Source organism: Neopsephotus bourkii, unplaced genomic scaffold, assembly GCF_033783945.1.
Source record: "Neopsephotus bourkii isolate Nb327-2 ecotype Australia unplaced genomic scaffold, CSIRO-AGI_Nbou_v1 NB_1279, whole genome shotgun sequence".
Taxonomy (NCBI): domain Eukaryota; kingdom Metazoa; phylum Chordata; class Aves; order Psittaciformes; family Psittacidae; genus Neopsephotus; species Neopsephotus bourkii.
In genome coordinates this window covers 5,137,640-5,160,463 of record NW_026901764.1, presented here as the reverse complement: position 1 = coordinate 5,160,463, position 22,824 = coordinate 5,137,640, and the positions used below count along the sequence as shown (strand labels likewise).

The following is a 22,824-nucleotide window of genomic DNA, read 5'->3' as shown; positions in this document are numbered from 1 at the left end:
GCTGCTCTATCTGTTGCATTATACATTCAAAAGTGAAAGAATCTTTGAGTATTATTCAACTCGCTTTTGAAATTAGGCAAGATGAAGTATATCTCTAAATTTTAATTCCACGTCTTTTTTCTGCGTTAACACAAAAGCTCAACATTATATTGCAGTTCCTCTGGGTATAGTCTGAGAGACACTGACAAAAGGTCTTACTCTTCCCTAGCCTGATACACATTTCAATTTCCCTATCAAGGGAAAAATGAACATCCAAAACCTGAACATCCTTATCTATTTCAGTACCTACTTGTCTTTCTGTATCATCACTTAAGAGACTGTGTTAACTCATGTTCTCATTTACAAGCTCACACTTGCTAATCTGTAACAGAGCTGTAATCCCAAGGTCGGCTTGTAAATAGTAACAAACTGACAGCAGCTGTCAGAGAAACAAATACAGGTCTTCAGTATTTATCCTGGTAGATGGCTGGTTGATTCAATCAACATAGCTTAACACCTGATCCAAAAATCATCTTTGGTAGCACTGGAAACAGACAGTCACTTACTGGGATCTCTGAAATACTTATGCATTTACAAGTAATTTTTTTTTAGTTAATTGCTCCAGATATGCTTCTGCTTTGGAAGGGAGTTCCAATAGGTTTCAAATCAAACATCTCTGACGTGCAGGGAAATCCATTCGTTCCAACAGATAAATATTTAAGCTAACGTAACAGACTTTTTTGGTTTATTTTTGATCACTTTATAGACTCTGGTCAATGCTAGATTTCAAAACAGAAGTCCTTTTCAGCAACAGTGGTAAACACTTCCTATCACCAATCAGCATAAGGGGAGAGCTATCACGGAACATCATTAACTAATTAGATGGCAACTGATTATCCAAATCACCAACACTCATATACAAAGATCGAACTCTGTTTAATTATCATTGCCATTGTTAATTAAATTATGCCACTCCACAAGCATCTGGGAAAAAAAACTTACTTTGAGAAACAGCTTAGCAAGAATGATCCTAAATACTGCCTGTGAAAAGAAGGTAAAAACCTTGCATCTTCCTTATTTACAATAAAAAGTCAAACTTACTGCTTTAATTCTTCTTTGAAAAGTTCCAAATTACTCTTTTTCTTTTCCTTCTCTCCTTTCTTCAACGGCTAAAATTAAAGACATATCAGCCAACACTTCAGCAGATAAGATGAACAAAAATAAAAACTACATGTATATAACAAATATTTAGATATTTTCCATGCATATTTTACCCACAGCTTTCAAATCAAGAAAACTACAGGAGAAGGAAAAAAAAAACACCACAAAAAACAACACTTGAAAACATTAAGACTGAGCACTATCAAACACAAAGCTAGAAAATATAAAATTAAATATAGCTTAAGCGAAACTTGACTACTTGTCATTGCTACAATGCAGCATGTGTGATCACTCTCTCTTCAACATACAAATTTAAAATACCCATGATTGATTTTGTCAGTTTGTTCCACTTAGGAGCTTAGAAGCTGACTACACCCCTAGCAAACCATCATGCTCTAATTAGGTGTGCGCATATATATGTAAATTAATTTACATACATATATTCAACTATTTTATTCACAGACTAACATTCTGCATGAAAAGAATTTCTTCTCTTGCTTCCTTTCAGATCTAAATACAGGTCTGAAGAAACAGTTATTCTAAACAGTACGAGATGATCAAGAAAAAAAAAAACAGAAACACTCTGGAATGACAAATATGGATATTGTAATTTTTTTTTTTTTCTGTAATGTGTACCTTAACTACCTTGTGAACTTTCATCTTCAACAACATTGCTTTCATATAACTGAATTTAAATGAAAACGTTTCCAATAGGCAGACATACAAAATATTTATTGTGTTACACACTACAGCTTTGGAAAAACTGGACTTCCTACTCACCCCAGGCATAGTTGTTTGTTTGTTTTTGTTTTTGGGGATGGTCTGCCAAATAAATAAAATCATTTTTACCTCATTATCTTCAATCACCATTGGACAGGGCAAGTGAGTAAACTGATTGCATTACTTGATAAGTACAAATTTGAAAAGCAGTAATATTTGCATTACTTGATAAGTACAAATTTGAAAAGCAGTAATATTCTCACAGTACAAACACTTGCATATGACATAACAGAGCTCAGCATAATAAAAAATGCTACAATTAATTTCTGTAACTGTAGAGTTTTACATACAATGAAAATCACAACTGCCATCCAGTATTACCACAGTAGTCAAAATCTGAGTTCTGTTTAAAGTTGGAGGGATGGCATTACTCATAATTATCACATTACATCTCATTTCCCACCCTCACAGGCAGTATCACGTGTGTTTCACTGAAGCTTAAAAATTGTAGTGAGCTCTATTAAAACACTTTTGAAAGACATTCAAGATATTAATTACACATTACATATACAGTAGTAATAGTAATAATAGGTAACTACCACTCGACAACTAAGTTTGTTCATATTTCCATTACTTTTTATGATAAAAACTCAGTTAAACAAAAAAAAAAGTATCACACCATGCTTTTGACAGAAGTCAAAATAAATTAAATAAAAACAAGGTGCTCAGCTTCAAAAATGTGCAAGTTCTACAACATATGTGGTACAACTCAAAAAGCAAAGGAACTTCTCAAACACCACCTTAAATAAGATTTCAAAAACCTCACTAAGAAAAACTTAATCATTTCAAAGGTCCTTTTTTTAAAAAAAAAGTTATAAAAAGCTAAAAAGAGATGGCAGCAAGAAGAATTGCTTCTAAAACTTCGCAAATTCTTGGGATTGGATATACTGTTACTTTGCAAGTCACTGCATTTCTATTCATGAGAAGTCTATCTTAGCAGGAACATAGTAAACACAGGTGAAAAATCAAAGTGCAGCACTAGGAATATCATGGATACAGGGCTATTGGACCTCTTCATTTCATCACCTTGTTATTTGTTATGGGATTAAGCAAATCAAAAGGTTCACCTTCTTTCAACATATGATAAATGCAGATCAAACTACTCTGTGAGATCTCACAGACTTTTTAAAACACTTCTGAATATTTCCTAAGTATGGGTTTAATATTTAAATAAGAAACTTACAGGTTTTTTGGTTTCTATCATTAAGAGAGACGGAGGCTTCTCATTAGATGGCTGGTTTGGTTGATTTTTTTGATCTGAAAATCGTGACGAAGGCTTATAGATTTTACCCCGTTTTTCATCTGTTTCATGCTCCTCTGCAATTAAAGGCAAATTAAAACCAAATTGTATTAATTAATGTTGCACAATACTGTTCATTAGAAAGAATACTACTGTTCTTTAGTCTTGTTCATTAAATATATTATTTCATTTTAAAAAGTGATAATACAAACTCTACTAATTTAGCATCTTTTAATAGAAAGAAGAAAGATTAGGTTTTTAAAACAAAACATTTCTTCCTCTGAAGTTTTAAACATGTCATACGACTACCTACCTAGTGAGTCAAAGCATAAATCAGATCTTAGCTACTTCAGATCAAGTTTCCTTTGCTACTTCTAATGTAACACAGATTTTAAAACACAATTCAAAGCAAATCTTCATCTTTACTCAAAGCCAAATGATCCCCCACCTCCCAAAAAAAAAACATTAGTTATACCTTTAGATGCATTAACGATTCCTCCTCTTACAAATGTTTTCACTTTATTACCATCACCTCCTTCAAAGGCAGCGAGGAATTCTTCATAAATTTCTGCAGCAGCCTTCTCATCCTCCTACATAGCAAATGTTAATCTATTTACTATCATCACAGAACAACCTTCACTAGACAGCTATTCTTAAAATTAGCTGTGACATTCCTTTTTATTTTCTAGAGTTCATGCTACAAACTGTATCACGTAAGTTTCAATTTTAGACAGAATTCAAATTTGAGAGGTATGTGGGGAAAACACAGCACATAATACATAAAGCAAATAAGGCCTGTATGCTCAAATGTGACTGTTCATTTACAAGAGTTCACATGGCAATTTAACATTCAAAAGATAACAGACAGAAAATATCAAAGACCAGCACTATGAGACTGAAGCTTTGTTGACCAAAGCATCAGAGAACAGCACATGTTCCATCTTGGCCATTACAATCAACCCATCCGACTGAAGGAAATTAACAACAATCACCTTTATGTATTTCGCAGAGAAGTTAATTAAATGACTTAATAAAGCCAAGTGTAACACTAAATTTAGTACTACCATGTTTCTTTAGGCTCATATTTCAAACAACCCAGATATTCCACTGAAACATAATAACAGTAATGCGTCTGAAGTTCAAAGCCCAAAATTTTCAGAACTTCCACCTTACCAACTATAGGCTACAGATTTCCTAATATTCGGACACTCCCAAGTATCCTAAAATTCAGTATCAAATTTCAATGGTTTTATTAATTCCAAATGAAGTAATTACACAAAAACAGGTTTCACAGAATAACAAGGATGGGTATGGAAACAGTTTCAGAGATAACAGGTACTCTAATTACTCAAATCCAGTGATACAGAGCAACAAGGAACAGAAAATACCCTAAGGTGATGCTTGTCTTCATTTTGAGCAATACAGCAACCAAGGAACTGTTGTAATTCAGTAGTTCAGGTAGCCAGAACTCTGATTCTGCCACAGAAGGAAAGAGCCTCTCTCTCTGTGTATATATATATTAAAACCATGGATGCCAAGAACAAATTTAACATGTAAAATATAATTCAGTTTTGATCTTAGAAAGCTACAGTTATCAAAAGAAAGAAATCTGGTGGTAAAGCTGAATGCAATCTAAAAGCAACCTTATTTCAGCTCTGCATACAAACTAGAATTTCCACTGTACACCATTACCTTCTTTTTTAACTCTTCTTGCTCCTTCTTGCTCAGAGTCCGTTTGGCAGTACTCATTTTGCCAATACTGAATGCTTTAAGTTTGCTTTCCATTAGAGGCTGCAAAAGAAAAAAGAAAACAAACATTTAGCTTTTCACAAAACAAATGAAACAATGTTACTCTTCATGTGGTCTAGACCAAAACTTTCCACCTGAAGTGACTTAACCCAAACAAAACAAAGAAAAAGCTTCCTGTAGTTCTCTCTGAACCTGCCATTATCTAATACAACCAAAAAAACTTAAATCTGGGGGTTTTAAAAACAAACCATCCTCCATTTAATGAGAAAGACTGTAATACAGTCTTCAAACACAGCTGAAGTATGACGGGTACTTGCTGTAAGAGCCTGGAGATCTAATCACTGCACAACACAGAGTTTCTATACCTTTGGAAACACAGACTCTGCACTATAGTTCCTTTTTGATCATCGCAATTTCCAAAAAAAGAAAGAAAAAGAAGAGTTCCAAAAGCTTTTCTGTCTATTTTGGCCAAAAGAATGTTCGCACAAGGCTGAACAGGTATAACTGAAGAAAAAAAGCGATGCTGAATTTCAGCTGTACTTCAAGGTTAAATGTAGTATTTTGTCTTGAAGAAGAAAATGCATTCTTGAGGTTTTAAGCTCCTAAGGTTAAATGTAGTATTTTGTCTTGAAGAAGAAAATGCATTCTTGAGGTTTTAAGCTACTAGTTAAAAGACCTCATATTTAGCTCTTAGATTCTTTCCGGCTTAGGTAACTTAATCTCCATTCCTTCCTTCCTTCTTGACACCTTGATGAAGGAAGGACTTCATGTAACAGTGATTTCTGAAGAGTATGAAATTAGAATTCTTAAGATTATATTTAGGTAGTTAACAGACGGTAAAGCATTGAGAGAGTACAAACAGGCTGAAGGCCATGTTCCAAAGACAGAGGCAATGGGAGGGAAAGGAGAGAAAAGATAAGAAAATTCTGTGGGAACTCCTAACTTAATACAGTAATTCATAAAGAATCAGCACAAAAACATGAAAAAAGCCCCAGGAGAACAAAACATAAGCAATTAACCTTTATTTTCAAAAATTTTGCAATACTCTTACACTGCACAGTGATGCTTAAGACCACCATTTCTGCTATGACAGCTCTTTAAAAAACTATCAGCTGAATCTAATAAAATATCAAAACAAATAAGGTGAATGACTTACCTATCATATTATTTAAAAATTGCCAATGCCAACAGCACAGGAAAGTTTCCTTTAGGAATAACCTTCTATGTAAAAAGTTTTATTTCCAGTATCAGCTTCCTATTCAGAATTTTTTTACATACCAAAAGCACTGTGAAAAAGACCTGCTTGAAATACCTTCTGTTCATAATCCTTTTTTCGTATCACAAACACCTGCTAGATCTGTACCAAGCATATAACCAAAATATCTCAAATTTCTTTGAAAAATGTTCCCTACTTCATCATTAAAAGGAAAACTATCAGTTACAAATTAATGCAGGGTTGTCTGGAAGTTACCTGTTTATGACAATGTTTGTCAACATGAGCTGCTGTGACAGGTTTATCATGAGCTTCTAATGCATCTGTTTTTTTGAAGTTAAGATCAGCTTTCCTGTTCCCTGAATGACAGCTTGTATTTCAGTATAACTATATACAACCTTGTGAAAACACAGGCATATTGCTATGGCATGGCAATGGAGACTAAAGGCTTATCCTGTCAAGAAATAGTCTCTCACAGTGATTTTACAGTATACCTGCAGATCAGCCATGAGTGTATGTTCTAGTGACATAAGGAAAGAAGCTGTAAGATAATGAGTTCTGGCACTAAGATCTCCTCCGTTTAGACAGGGACTCAAGAAAAAAAAAAAAAAAAACACAAACAAAATGCACACCACCTTCAAAGTGGCTGGAGTAATATGAAGTTAATAGGATTAAACTAATTTATGTCTGCTAGTTACATTCCAGTAGGCAATTAGGTTATTATTGACCACATGCAGTTTCACAGAATTCCAAACAATATTGCTATACAAAACATGAAAGCCTTTCTCCTTCAAAAAATGGAAAATAATACAGTGAAAAGGGTAAAGCAGATGGAAACAAAACTTCTGGCTGAGTAATCAAATCATTGTAGGAAAACAAAATCCCATTAAATGTAACACTGCATTGACTTTAAGAAGGCACAAAGTACTGAAGTCCCAGTTCCGTCAACAACGCAAAAGAGTTTTAAGAGTAATTTTCCAAATTGTAGCAAGTAAAGCAAAATCAATAAAAGGACCTTTCTTTACTGCTATCACAACTTCAATAATGTTATCTTACAAGCAATTTAACAGCTCATAATTGACTTTTTCATATAGAAAATCAAATTGAAATCTTGAAGGAAATCCAAACCACAGAATGAATTATCTGGTATTAGTGCTCTGTTTGGCACTTGCTGCCTGTTTTCATTTTAGCTCAAAAATAGGTAGGCCTTAAAACAACATAGCAACCACATGACCACATAAGGTCCCTGCGGGGTGGCAGGTGAAGGAAGACTAGGTAATAATTCCTAACTTTCGCTTGAAGTATATGCTATTAGAAAGAGAAAGAAATTATGAAGTTAGGGCCACACTATTCCATTTTTGAGAAGCCAACCATATACAAGAAGACACTTTAATATACAACAACCTTTACAATTAATCCCTAGTATTTTGAACTATTCCTCTGTACAAGAGAGAAACGTGTACAGGGCCCTCACAGCTTCTTCCCATTCAAGTATCTATTATGAATATGTAATATCATGGAGCAGAGATTTGTATGCTAGTGGTTGGCTGAAAGCTTCAAGGAATGCTTTCAAAAATCAAAATCAATGGTTGACTTACAAACACCTACAGATTAGACACCCAATGCACCAGAGTCTGCCTAAAGCAAGTGGTTTTCTGTGGAAAACAGGCCTTATTTTGAATTTGAGGATTTGGCAATTTTTTGTTTGGTTTTGTTTAGAGTTTGTGCTGGGGGGTTTTGGATTGTTAAGTTTTGGTCTTTTTCATTATTTTGGACTTACATGTGAATCAGCAGATCCAGTGGTGTGTACTGCATCTGGCGCCCTGACCTAAAGAGAGAATGAAGAAGAGTGAGACATGGAAAAAGAAACAGACAACCTCTGTTTTATTAATTCAATTCTTTGAATATGATTTTCATGTCAACATCCACGTACACAAGAACAAAGTCACATGTATTTTAGAATCATACAATCATACAATAGTTAGGGTTGGAAAGGACCTTAAGATCATCAAGTTCCAACCCCCCTGCCATGGGCAGGGACACCTCGCTCTAAACCATATTACCCAAGGCCTCGTCCAACCTAGCCTTGAACACTGACAGGGATGGAGCATTCACAACCTCCTTGGGCAACCCATTCCAGTGCCTCACCACCCTAACAGGAAAGAATTTCCTCCTTCTATCCAATCTAAACTTCCCCTATTTATGTTTGAACCCATTACCCCTTGTCCTACCACTACAGTCCCTAATGAAGAGTCGACCCCCAGCATCCCTATATGCCCCCTTCAGATACTGGAAGCCTGCTATGAGGTCTCCACGCAGCCTTCTCTTCTCCAGGCTGAACAGCCCCAACTTTCTCAGCCTGTCTTCATATGGGAGGTGCTCCAGTCCCCTGATCATTCTTGTGGCTCTCCTCTGGACTTGTTCCAACAGATCCATGTCCTTTTCATGTTGAGGACACCAGAACTGCACACAATACTCCAAGTGAGGTCTCACGAGAGCAGAATAAAGGGGCAGGATCACCTCCTTCAACCTGCTGGTCACGCTCCTTTTGATGCAGCCCAGGATACAGTTGGCTTTCTGGGCTGCAAGCACACACTGCCGGCTCATGTTCATTTTCTCATTGACCAGCACCCCCAAGTCCTTCCCCACAGGGCTGCTCTGAATCTCTTCTCTGCCCAGCCTGTAGCTGTGCCTGGGATTGCTCCGACCCAGGTGTAGGACCTTGCACTTGGCATGGTTAAACTTCATGAGGTTGGCATCAGCCCACCTCACAAGCGTGTCAAGGTCCCTCTGGATGGCATTCCTTCCCTCCAGCGTATCAACCGAACCACACAGCTTGGTGTCATCGGCAAACTTGCTGAGGGTGCACTCAATCCCACTGTCCATGTCACTGACGAAGATGTTGAACAAGACCGGTCCCAACACTGATCCCTGAGGGACACCACTTGTAACTGGTCTCCAGCCGGACATTGAGCCATTGACCACAACTCTTTGTGTGCAGCCATCCAGCCAGCTCTTTATCCACCGAGTGGTCCATTTATCAAATCGATGTCTCTCCAATTTAGAGACAAGAATGTCGTGCGGGACAGTGTCGAACACTTTACACAAGTCCAGGTAGATGACATCAACTGCTTTACCGCTGTCCATCAGTTCTGTAGCCCCATCATAGAAGGCCACCAAATTGGTCTGGCAGGATTTCCCCTTGGTGAAGCCATGCTGGCTGTCACCGAGCACCTTGTTGTTTTTCATGTGCCTTAGCACGCCTTCCAGGAGAATCTGCTCGAAGCTTTTGCCAGGCACAAATTTACATTACATTTTATTACATTAAAATGTAATACATTACATTTTAATGTAATGTATTTTAATGACATAACTGAATAGGGTCCCAGCATAAACATCATATGAGGCAAGTAAGGGATTGATGACAGACTGTTCTTGCTACAGTTCAAAACATGTAAATTTCCACAGCTGGATTTTATAAACACGCCACCAAACACTACTGCAAGCTCAAAAGACACAACAAATGTTTGTTACACTGAATCTGCAAGAGTTATCATTAAAAGCTGTTAAAGTTTACTTGAAGTGCTTGATTATATTTGCCTTACTACAAAATAATTTCCAAAACTGCTCTTAGTATGCTGTGCACAGATGGAAACTGGTCACCTCAAGAGCACTAATTTAAGTCTCATTTGCACGTATGTACTAATTAACATTATTAAACTGTAACTGAACATTAACATGTAAACCCGTGTACATACAAAATTTGCATATGAATTTTCTTTTTTTTTTTAACCTGGTTTTTAAATGAGTTAAAGTGATGGAGAACACTCTAACAAACAGGACTGAACACATTTTTTAATCCTGTAATATCTGTATTTCAGAAAACCTCACTGACATAACATCAACTATTACGACATAACTCTGATGCATAAGTCATACCTACACTGACATAAAAGTAAAAATATAACAGTTCTGTTAGCAGAAATCTGTTCATTAGTTACAGAACCTTAACACTTCTCCTTATTACCAGCAACCTATAGTTTCCACCAGAAACAGTAATACAAGAGCGCTCATCTCCAATCTTCCAAAAGAGACAAGCACCAAACACTACTCTGTAGACAGTAATTTACTAAACTTGATTTTCATTTTGCATCATGCTTTTTCATCAACTAAGAGGCATTTATCTTTGCACAAGTTTATTCCTATCTTTTACAGTCACGTCAATTTAGAAAAAAATGGTAGACAGCACTTCAAGAACCAAAACTATGACCACAACAGTAAAGAGACACACAAAGATACAACCCTTAATAGGGAGGAGTAAAAGGCTCCTAGGAATTTATTTTTTTGTTTTGATTATTTTTTAATAAAGAGAAAGGGGCAGTGGGGAAGCACACCAAAAAAACCTAACTATGTCTTACTGTCAGACCTGCCAAACCCACCTACCTGCAATACTACGCGTTAATCGCAAGGCACATATTTGCACAAAAGTCAGTAAATTTAGTTCACATATACCAGTAGTAGTTCATTAAAATGTACATGAGAGCAAATATCAAAAGCATCTTTTGCTAACAACACTTCCTGCAAACTTCTCCTCTGTATTTGGCGTGGAAATGTTTGTGATTCACAACTGCCTATAGCACTCTCGCCAGTAATGTGTTATACACAGTTCTACGCACTGCAAAAATGTAGTTTAAGGAAACCTGTCGTCCCCCCGAGAGCTTACCATTGTATAGCACAACATCACAGATGAAAAAAAGACACTGTGCTAAAGAATTTCAGAGCTGGCACTGCCAGCTGCCACCCTGTGGCAAACAATACATCAGTTACAATTCCATCCTTAAAAAAAGAAAAAAAAAAAAAAAGCATTTTCAGACCTGTAGTTAAAAAGATAAATCTCAAAGGTGGAACGATACAGTGCCATCTGCCTTAGTGTACTGGCAGATTTGAGACCTAGCACTGCTTGGGGGAAGTAGGTTGTTTGGCAACAGCAGAATGAACTTACCATTTCTCAGTTCTCCACATCTGTTTCATTTACAGAAGTTTTGAAAAGCTACACCTTGAACAGGGACTGGTGCTGAAACTGCTTACAGGAAGAACAACAAAACACCACATGGTAACAAGCTGTACCAATGCTCTGTACAACACAATATCCTGAAGTAAGAACACAAAAAAAAAGTAACAGACACTAAATCTGTTTCTCCAGCAACAGAGCAGATGATACTACTTGGAAAGGCTTTCAATGCATGGTAGCACACAGAGATTCTGCAGGCTAACTGCAAGAAAGCAGAGCAGTGATCAAAAAAGTCTGGAAGCCACTGAGCTAGAAGTACAGCAGTGCTCCACAACCCACCAACAGGACCATGGCACTGTGGAACAAGACACTCCAACATCAGCCAAGCAACAGAAAATCTACTAAGGTGTGCTCTGAAAACCTCAAAAAGGAGTTCTAGCTTTTAGACCAACTTTATTCCACAAAACTAGCAGCTTTGCAGAGCCACATTATTTTCCTTCTTATGTAGGTCTTCTTTTCCCACCTATAAATTTAGTTCATACCTTTGGTAATGCTTCCGACCATACAAGCAGCTGTACCCATGAGGAACAAGATGAAATAATTCTTGACAAAATTAGGTATTGCCACCTGCCAGCTTCTAACAAGCAATTACTATTTAAAAAAAAAAACCCACACCCTAGCTCACACAGCACTGCACTTTGCACCCCTTGACAAAGGGGTAATTTTGTTTCCTTAGGAGTTACACCACCTGAGTTGGCTCAGCAAACTCAGTGTCCTTCTAACAGATGTCGCCCACTTGTTTTGAAACCCAGACCAGCATTATCTATTCCTCTTGCCATCATGTTAAGTAGCTCAACTAAACTAACTGTTAAAAGAAAAATACCCAAAGCTCTGCCCTGCACCTGATGATGTCCAAGATGTGAGGATACCTCCTTCATGTTCCAAACATTAACAGAAAAAATGCAATGAGTCCATCTTTCAGTCACTGCCAGCATAAGCAATCTACAAACATTCTCTTATTCCTAGTTCATTGGCTCTACTACTCTGCATGAAACCTTCTCCTCCCCCCCAAACCAGACTATTTTCCAGCTGGATCCTTTTCACTACACAGGTCTCTCAAAGAATCATGCCAGCATAACTTAAGAAGCACTGTAAGCTGCCGAAATGGCATTCCAGTAAAATACAGCCCTGTCAAACCACAGCTCTGGAAGTCAGGTCACTCAAAGCTCCATTACCAAGTATAGCCAAGTCCACTCAACCTTCAAAAGAAAGGTTTTCAAAAGGAAACAAATACACAAACACACACAAAAAAAAAACCTTCAAAGAACCATACAAACGAGATTTGTGATTAATTTTTATTACTAAGCCAAAGCAAAGAGCCCTCTCTCAGATTCTGGTGTTTAAATTTTTTTTCCAGCTTCATAGCAGCTTCCAAAGAAAACAGAGAAGAGGTGACTGCTCTCCCAAATCTTCCTTCCTGCCAGCAGTGCAAGTGCCCACAAATCCAGCTCTTCCTAGTCCAAATTCAGTGATCGCTCAGTAAAACTGGCATGATCATGTTATTTCACAAATATTTAAACTAAGCTGTATTCAGTAAGCAAACTTGGTTTGTTTGGGGTTTTGTTTGTTTGTGGATTTTTATTTTGTTTTTACTAACACTGGTGTCATTTCAGTAAAACAGTAAAGAGCAACAAAAGCACAAAAGCTGCCAACAAAACCCAGGAGACAATCCATGGCCTTCCAAATGCTGAACGTTATTTTTACAACTGTAATGGCTACAACTTAAACATAAATAAAAGCCCTGCCCTTGCGAAAACTAATAGCTTCAGGGTAGAGTTTATGAGAAACTAGTGTGAGACACTCTTGCCATGTTTCAACACCTTCCATTGATTCTGCCCTCATACTGAGCACACTGAAGTAGATTAGTTTTCCCAACCTAACTGATCACCTAGAAAAGAGAGAGTTGGCAAGTCCAGCTAAACCAACTTCCAATCCATACCACTCTTCCAGTCATGCCAAATCAACTAAAGAGGATAATCTCTGGGTGGGGAAATGCAGCTAAGGTGAGGACTGGCTTGTGTCCGCACTGATACCAAGAAAAGCAGATGGAATCACCACTTAAATTAAGATGTTAAAATGCAGCAAAGGCAGGGAGGTTTCCAGCCCAAATTGTCTTTTTCATTCTTCCTTTCTCTATCAAACTGTCCAGAAAACAAAAACTTGCAAACACCTGAAAATTATATTATATCTAATCCATTTATTCTTTACATTTACTGAAACAGCTGAACAATATGGAGAAAGTTAAAGGTAAGTTTCACCATCCTGCAGAATGCTGCATCTAACTAGAATTCACCACACGTACAGATCTTATATTGCTGCTCTACATACACTTCAACTTGCCAGAAAAAGCTGTTCATTCATAAGCAAGTGATCACTGTTCTTCAGTATTTAATTAACACATAACTTACTCAAAAGCCCAAGAAATGCTTCTATAATTAAGGAATATTGTTAAAACATATTTTTAGAATGAAAAAGGGAAACCTACAGTTTGGTACAAGTGGATAATCTCTTCTGCCTCATGGTACCCAATGGGTACAATATATTACATGTAAGAGCAGTGGACATTCAATATAACTGTATTTGACAAGCAATAAAATCACTGTTCTCAGAGGATAAATAAGAAATTGAAAGAGTCATTAAGCCGCTAATATTTCACTGTATCAATATAATAATTGAACATAATCAGTATCTGCCATCTCAGAATCATATCCTCCGCTCATCTCCTGTGCAGTCTTGGGCAATCTCTGTTTTCGCTTCCTTAATTTTGTCCTTGTTTCCTGTTTAGATTTCTGGAAAATTCTAGCACATATCTTGCTACGCCAATCTCAAAGTGACAAAGGAACAGATGATGCTTTTACAACACATTTCACATTGGAAATTCTCAAACTTATTTAGAGCCTGACAATATCCTAAAAAGCAGCTACCACCACAGCAACACAGGCAATGGGCGTTCCTGGACCTGCGCCATCTTCAATGGCGGTTTTCAAATAGCAAATCAAACAGCTCATGCCCCAAGAGCTAAGCATGCCTGATTTTATTTCATTTCTTAACAGAAACATTTTCATGGATCCAGATATATACAGTCACTATTTTCTTTGGCACATGAAAATAACACTGACAATATAAAACAAGCAGAATCTATAATGTTAAGCATGGGGAAAAGACTATTGGAAACACAGCACATACGTCTAGAGTAATAGGAGACTGAGGGGCAACGGGACACAGGACTTCCTCAAGTGGCCTCAACAGATTATCATAAATCAACTGATTTCACATTCATTAGTATCCCCACTGACTTGAATGCAATAGATGACTTGGTATGAAGAGTTAAGTGTCTGAACATACCTCTGAGTATGAGAACTGAGATCTAGGACAGAAAGCAATTCTTATAAATTAATTATTGTATATTAAAAAAGAATTATCAGTACAGAAATAGTAAACAACAACACAGAAGTCTACAATATAAAGAAAGAGATCACATCTGGGTTGGTTTTGTGTGCCGTGTTATCGGTTACAGGAACCAATAATTAAATCATAATTCTATGTCTAAGTGCATATGAAATCCCAAAATGTCTTACTCCCTGGAAGCCATTCTCTGTAACTTAAGACCTACTTCACAACTAAAATTTTCTGTCCAGCTCTTCCTTACAGTTCCAAGCCAAAGGCAAGATCCAAATATATGCTTCCTACCAATATCTGAAATAGTTCAAAAAAGGGAAACAAAAATTAACCTCTCCTACTCTAATAACACCAACTGAGTAAACATGCAAAGGCTCTTGGTAACTACATTTCAGCTAGTTTCCTAGCAGCCAAAAAAAGAAAAAATAAATCCTGTTTTAGCTGAATATGAAAATGGGTAACAAATATTAATCTGTATATCACTGGAAATTCCTGAGCCAAAACGTGGCTTCTCCCTTGGCCGATTTACACACTCACACCAAAAAAAAACCCACACTACAAAGAAAAAAAACAACAAAACGTGGAAGGTTTATACGGTTCTGGCCTAAATCTGCAACAAAGCTCAGCGAAAAAGAGTGCTTAATCGCTAATCGTCAAACAATCTACTGCCACTGCGTCCCACAAAACTCCTCACCCTCTGCCCTCCTAGCAAAAGGGGTGTTGAGGAGCACAGGGTTCTCCGAGCCGCTGTCAGCCAGGCACTGGCTTCAGCCCGCAGCCCTGCTGTAACTCCTGCACTACCTGGACTTCTGGTCTACGAATCCAACCAACAATAATTACAGGAAGTACGACCCGGTACAGGGAAAAGAGCGGGGAACGCCACGATGGCTTTGGGAAATACGCAACTGCATCGCAAATCAAAAGACGACCCTCGATCAAAAATTTGCGTTTTCCTTTACTCTCGGAAGTTGGAAACTAACGCCCCCCGGGCTCCAGCCAGCGGGGTATAAGGACGCCAGGTACGAAGAGGATGAAGCCTGTACCGGGTGACGGCTCGGGCATTAGCGACCCGTCCGTACCCGACGCCGGGCGCGCCGGTTGGAGTAGGACGGCTCACGCCTGCCGTTACAGCGCGCCGCGCGCACCCGCCCCGCCCCCACGGCCCTCCGCCCGGGCACGGGGACGCGAGCAGGCCGCTGCGGCCTACCCAGCAGACAGGCGTGCCCAGAGCGGTCTCGGGACGCGAGGATACCCGGTGAGAGGCCCGCGCCCGCGCCCGCCGCCCCGCCCCCTTCCCGGGGCCCGCAGTCACCCCGGGCAAAGAGCAGGGACAGAGCAGGCCGCGCCACCCGCACCTCACCGCCCTGCCACTCCCGGGCCCCGCCGCCGCGAGAGTAGGCGGCACTTGTACTCCCCGTTCCTGGAACAGGCCCGCCGGACGCCCCGGAGAACGGCCTCACCTTCCCACTGGCTTTCTGCGAGCTGCTGGGCGCCTTATCCGCCATCTTGCCTCTCCCCTCGCTCAGCCCTGGCAGTGAGGAAGCGATCGTCGATCCCACCGATCCCGTGAGCGGAGGGCGGGAAGCCGACGGCCGAGACACCGATGGAGCGGCCTCCGCCCGCCGGGGCGGGACCTGGCAGTGAGTCCTCGCCTCTGCGGCTCGTTGCCGGTGCGGGTGTTTCCCTGAATGTCCTTGTGTTCTGACGGCGGCAGAGGAGAGCCCCGGTCTGCCCGAGTCTGCGTAGCTGCCGCCGGCGTAATGGTCGTAGGCAGTCATAGACCGGCGGCTTGGGGCCGAGCGCTGCGCTCTGAGGAGGCACCAGCTACCGGCTGTTCTCTGCGTGAAGGACCCAGGGTCCCACGAGAGAAACCCTTACGCGTGGGTCGTAATGCAGACACAGAGCACTGCCAGCATGTGCTGCACCCCACGACGGGCACAGGGTCACACCGATGTTGTGCACAGCTCTCCTCGTCCCCGATCCACGTCCACAGGCACCGAGCAGGCGTGCGGCAATAGAGCTTGGAGGCAAGACTCGCCCCCGAACATCTGGTGAGGTGACACAGAAGGAATACTGGCTTGAACATCATCAAAACGTGACATCAAATCATGAAAAGCCCAGGCATAAAAACCTGGTCACCTGCTTGGAACTAGATGATCTTCAAGGTCGCTTTCAACCCAAATCAGAGTATGATTTTATGACAGCACAGCAAATCGTTCATTGTCAGGTTTGATAGCACAACAGCCACTTTCTTTATTACCATTGCTTAACTAGAGATCATAACCAGGGGACTTGCATTCCTGTGCTTTTATGGGTTTCAGCATTTGTGGAAGATGCTGGGGTTGAGATAATACTGAAGGAAAAGACAGTAGATACACAGAAATGAATGAAACCTTTATATCATAGAATCGTTGTGATGCAGAGGGTTGACTTTGAGGAATTATCCCCCTGCGTCTCAGAGCTGAATAAAAAACATACCTACTTTACAACTTTAATGAGTTGTGGAGTCAATTCACGCATCAGTTGAATGGTTTGGGTTGTAAGGGACCTTAAAGATCATCCAGTCCCAACCTTCCTGTCACGGGCAGGGACACTTTCCGCTAGACCAGGTTGCTTCAAGCCCTGTCCAACCTGGCCTTGAACACTGTCAGGGATGGGGCAGCAACAGCTTCTCTGGGCAATCTGTTCAACAAAATCCATCAATTCCTGACACCTACTGCCCTGTGAGCAACAGGAGGTAGCAGGACCTGCACTAACAACCACATTTGTCAGTGGAGCATGAAGTGGGATCTTCCAGAAGAGGCAAAAGGAAGCAAAAGGAGAGGGTGAGGCAGGTAGGGGCAACTGCAGAAGGCTGGGAGTTCAGAGAGGAGGTCAAAACCTTCCCCAGCTGTGTGGGGGTCTGATGGAGTGTGTCACTCTTCCAGTAGCTGTCTTAAGGGTGAAGGTTTAGCCAGGAGTCCGTCCATGGCTACTGATACAATGTCACCGAAACCTGGGAAACAAACTCTCCAATGACAGGTTAGAAAGCCCATGGTACCAGGTGTGGGGGATCACTCCACCTATCACACACACCCAAAGAGACAGCTTATATATCTTCATTATATACATGTTCTTTAATTCCAGGAAATGACCACCAATTCTCATGTGTATGGTAATTTGGACAGATAAGGCCATGGCACAGGTGCTGTGAATTTTGAGGAGTGGTCTCTGGGAACTGTGGTGGTTGTCTGGGGAGAAATACCCCTACTCATTTTATCCTTTTGTGGAAATCCATTAGTTAAGGCCACTGGAATGTGTTTAGTCTTTCCAGTTAGCTGCGTGTTCTTGTTTGGTCTAATTTATGACCCTGAGAGGCTCCTCGAGTTATTTTCTTTAGCAGCCGTTTACCTATTTCTCAGGCCTTATCAACAGAAGGAAGGCCTATGCTGGTTTGAGAGAAGACATCTGGTTTGCTTATGCATGCCTTCCTTATCTTGAGAATTGTAGCCTGTATACACAGTGAAATACTAGTTCAAGAATCCTTGTAGCTCTCTCCATGTCTAAGCTCCTATATTCAGTGAAATACTAATTTCATTCGGTATCAGTAGCACGGCCCGGGCGCCGGCTGTCACGTAGACCACAATGGGACCGGGTAGGCTGCTTAGCGGAAGTACCCGTTGCTGAGGAGCGGGAAACGCCGCCGGCCGCGACTATGCGCGCCCCCCGGTAGGGGGCAGGGACACCCCGCGCCGGCACCCAGCGGAGGCCACGCCCCCCGGGCGCTGGTCAACTTACCCGGTGTCTGCTCCATGGTGACACAGGAACGGCGAGGTGCAAAGACTAAGAATAGCTATCACTCTCTGAGGGAATCGCTTCTCGCCGCAGTCGAGCGGTTGACCAGGCAGCGCTGCTGCAACTAAGCAAAAGGTGAGGCAGCCAGTGAAAGGTCGCGCGGCACAAACACGCATTTCGCCCTGCTTCACAAACATCCCTCCATCAACTGCAAAACAACGGCCAAAAATGGATTGGCGCTAAGGATATCGAGGCATATCAGGTGTTTATTGAGGTCCCCCCAGCAATATGCGATTACAAGAAGAAGCGTTGCTGTAGCGACCCCTGACACAAGACCGTGGCGCCCGGATCTCCCGCTCCGCGCTCGAGCGTGGCTCTCCGCTTCTGCTCCACCTGCGCAGCTCTCTGTGGGCATTCCAAGGCTTTGCTCTGATTCGAAGTGGAATCATTGATAGTTTGGAGAGAAAAAGGGAGAAATAAAACCCACACCTTGGCAGCAGTATTAGGGGACAATTCCATCAGTCTTGGGATTTTTTGAGCTCCAAACCTGCCCTTCCACAGAAATGAATGGTGTTGGCCAAGGAGCTTTAGAGATGGATTAGGCAGGATTTTACTGCTTCATAATCCAAGTCAAGCCCTCCCCCATCTTTCTCACTGTTTTCTTGAGAACCACTTCACCAGCTTGCAGAGGCACAGAATTAGTGTCACCCATGACCTGCTTCTGGATTTTTTTCCATGGTAGTGGAAACAGGTGCAGCAATGACTTAGAAGCAAACCAGCTGGGAAATTTGTGCTGGACAGAAGGGGCACTTAGGGCCACAGGCAGAGACACTAGATGCTGCTCAGCTCTCCTGGGACTGCGTTAATAAATCTGGCATGAAAGAAAGACTAACACTTCAGGATAAAAAACAGTATGTAGCTGGAAAGAGGAACATGCCCTTGGATACTAGAGTTTTGGGGGCACTAATGTTTACAAAATTTGTGTTCCATTTGGCCTCAATCCCTTTATTTAATCCACCTCATTAATCCTTTTTAATTATTTACCTCATTGTTTAAATCCTCTGCTTACTGCTCAGCCTCTACACTCTTTTGTAATGTGTAAACTGCCCCAAATTAAGAACATCATGATCCAGAGCATGCTGTGAAAACTAGGAAAGGTATAGTTAAGAGTTTCAAAGGTCATCACCAAGGATAATTTTTCAGAATGAACTGTACTCCTGAATCTGTGCTATTTATAACACATCACAATAGTACAGTAGCCCTCGTGTGCAGCTAGTGAATGACAACACATATCAGTGTTTTGGGCATAATGGAAGAGGAAGGGGAGGGAGGAAAGAGAGCAGTAAAGGAAGCAGTGAGGTGAAGAAATCTATGGAGAATTAATGCTGGAACAGATAGGCTAATAATACTAAAAAGGTGATATTAGACATTTTTCATTATAATGCAGTAGGCCTGGTTGCATGCAGACCTGGGAGTTGTTCATTAACTGTTGTTACAATGACAGGTGTCATTAGGCAATATACTAGGAAAAACTGTGAATTATCATAAATAATTAACACAGCTACAATAAGTAAACCACATGCTGCTGTGCATTATTCTCATCTTTCTGGCTGTTTTTTTTTCCCCATTTTCAGAGGAGATCTTTCCCTTATTCTCATCCCAGGCTAAGGCACTGCTGAACTGCTGCAGTCCTTCTGCAAAGGTGGATGTGAGGAAAGGGGAGAGGAAGGATTTAACATACTGTGTAAGTTCTCTACCCTGTAGCAAAGGAAGCGCATTTCAGGACACAACATGGGTAGATCAGGAGAAGGACGAAAGTGTAGGTTGTAACTCTGTCATTTCATGCTTCTGGTAGTAGCTCACAGATCCCTAAAACCACAAGCCATGTGCTGCTTCCCCATTACTTATGCAGAAGTCTTACAGCTTCTTTTCCCTTATTGCACCCTCCATCTCCTCCCACTCCTGAGACTGAAAACTGCTAGGCAAGGATTCTCAAAATAGGTAGATGCACACTCCCCCACACACTCATGTGTTGCTAGGAAGCTATGGGTGTGCAATGCAGGAGGAGAGCAGAGAAGAGAAGAGATGAGAAGCAGCAGCATGCACAGCTGGAGGACAGGTAGCCTGAGCCTCATTGAGATGCTTCAGCAGGGATCCCCAGAATAACAAAAAAAAGCCAGAAAGGGTGGCTGGGAGAGGGAAATTTGGCTTCAAGGTTCCCAGCAGTCTTCACTTGTTACTACTGTTCTGTTTGCTGTCTCGTGGCTGGAGCCATCTGTTGCTCCACCTCTCGGTTCTGGTGCCCTATCTTCTCTCAGCTGCAAGTCCTGCTCCAGTCCTGCCATGCAGCATCTGCTTTCAGTTTGAGGACCCTGCTGCTCTCCTGGGGCATGTGTCTTATCAAGAAACATGGGTTCTTTCTTCCCTGCGACTCCTCAAGCAGTGAGGCCAATTACACAAACAAGTCACAGGGGTGACACCTGACTTGTGCTGTCTGGCAGAAAAAGGTTGGCAATTTGCAGTGTATTTTCCAGACATTGGTGTGAGTATCAAATGAAGGCTTAATTCCAAAAGCTCTCCTGCAACTTCTTGACACAAAGAATTAGCCTACGTGGCTGGAATTCAGATGTACAAACTTATCTGCTGTTTAAAAGCATGGAAGTTCAATATGAGTGCACCACCAGTCTTTCTTTGTCCATAGCAAGAGTCCCTTCTTTCAGCTTACTAACAGCGAGTAGCAATTTGTGCTCTGGGAAGCACTCAGCACACAGAAACAAAACAATTTCTTAGCTGCAGACTTTGTGAGGGTTCAGTCCTGCAACCCTTGCAAAGGACAAGTTGCACTTCGCTCTTGCTGTGAGCCCCTCATAGGCAGGACAGTGGCAGATTCTGATGAGGGAAAACATAAGAAATCTGCAAACAGCAAATATGCTGTTCTTCATCACAGAGACACTAATTTCACTGCAATACTTAAGTTCAGATTTGCTGCTGCACAGAAAAACACAAATTCTACCCTTAGTCTTTCAAAACCAAGGATTTAGAGACAATCACCAAACATTTTCTTAAATTTAAAGTGGGATTTTTTTCCCCAGTTTCCTGTGTTTAGGGGTTCCAGTGTGTGTGGGTTTTTTTTCTGATTATTTCAGATTGGCTTTATGCTGTTTTTTAAAGCATAAAGACCACAAACCTGAAAATACTCAATTTGAGGGTAAAAAGGGCAGAAAATTAGAAGCTTCTGGTGAAAGAGAGGTTAGGATGAACACTGCTGTGCAACCATGATGGTAGCAGTTATTGTGATTCCTTTCACCATATATAGCTTTTCTTTCCTCCAAGTGAGGCTTTATAATACAAGCATCACTTTCACTTTTCTTTATCTATTAAGAAATTATGTTTATGATGCACAATTGTCCCTAATTAGTTACTCAAGAAGAAAATGATGCAAGGCAAGGATTCCTGTTTATCCAGTCTGAAAAAGATAAAGGAGTTGAATCTCTAAAGGCGTTCATCTCTTCAGTGTTAGATCACAGCACTCTTCCTACTCAATTATTACAGAAGATTGTAATCACTGCAGTAGCAAGTTACCCATCAAGACAGTATTTTCATGAGATTGATAGACACTTGAGAAAGGATTAAAAAAAAATGAAATCACATGGGACAAAAGGGCCGTGTTTGTACGTCTGTGTATCTCTTCAGATGCCCTCTCAGAGAAACTGCCAAGTGTGAGCTCTGTTAGACAAAGCTAGATGAGGTTAAAGCCTCACTTTCTTTAACACCTACTATTTTTAAATAACTATAGCCAGAGTCTACCCTCACTCATGGTCAGTGGGGTTCCACAGATGTCAGAATCCAATTTACTAAAGAGATTTTAGCAAAGAAGGATAAAAATCCAAAGCAAACAAAGAGGTAAAACTTATTAAGAAAGAAATCAGTAAAATCTGTCTTGAAGGTGAAAATATAGAAAGGAAAAAGAAATGAAAGACAGAAACAGAGTTGTGTGGTAAAGGATTATGTCAAGCAAGAGCTCTTAAGATTTATGTTTGCCACCGTGAGTGGGTTGAATTGGGTGAGGCTGAAGGTATATCTTCAAAAGCATCTGAAATCTTCCAAACACCACCATTGCTTGTTCACAAGAGGACTTTCTCTCTCATGGTAGGTTTAAGTTGGTTTCTTTACTCACTCAGAAAGGCAATGGCTAATAGGAGGTCTAAGTATAACCTCTTCCCTATCATGCTGAGTATGTTAGAGTGCAAAAGATGAAATTAAGTTGTTTGGGATTTTTTCCCTAACAAGAAGGCATAATTTCTTTGGGGAGGCTTGAAGGAATTCACAATATCTTATAGTGGTTTTGATATTTCAGACAAAATGACAAAATGATACCTTGTGAAAGGACTTCAACAATGGTTAAAACAAAAGTATAACAGAGAAACAAACTCACATTTGGTATTTTAGCACATCTTG

General features: G+C 40.6%; 1 protein-coding gene across 5 annotated transcripts in view; it reads right to left on the bottom strand.

Annotated features, from left to right (window-relative positions):
- U2SURP (U2 snRNP associated SURP domain containing) overlaps nucleotides 1-16,314 on the bottom strand; it is a 45,905-nt gene extending 29,591 nt beyond the window's left edge. For 2 of the 5 annotated variants that reach the window (XM_061365276.1, XM_061365280.1), the window contains exons 1-7: nucleotides 16,053-16,314; nucleotides 7,903-7,950; nucleotides 4,853-4,951; nucleotides 3,636-3,750; nucleotides 3,104-3,237; nucleotides 1,921-1,962; nucleotides 1,081-1,148 (exon numbers count right to left, since the gene is read on the bottom strand). In XM_061365276.1, coding sequence (XP_061221260.1) covers nucleotides 1,081-1,148; nucleotides 1,921-1,962; nucleotides 3,104-3,237; nucleotides 3,636-3,750; nucleotides 4,853-4,951; nucleotides 7,903-7,950; nucleotides 16,053-16,097 — 551 coding nt within the window. In that variant the 5' untranslated portion in view covers nucleotides 16,098-16,314. The remainder of the gene's footprint in view (nucleotides 1-1,080; nucleotides 1,149-1,920; nucleotides 1,963-3,103; nucleotides 3,238-3,635; nucleotides 3,751-4,852; nucleotides 4,952-7,902; nucleotides 7,951-16,052) is intronic. The other 3 variants (XM_061365278.1, XM_061365279.1, XM_061365277.1) reach the window with 2 other exon arrangements.
- Between the last annotated feature and the right edge of the window lie 6,510 nt (nucleotides 16,315-22,824).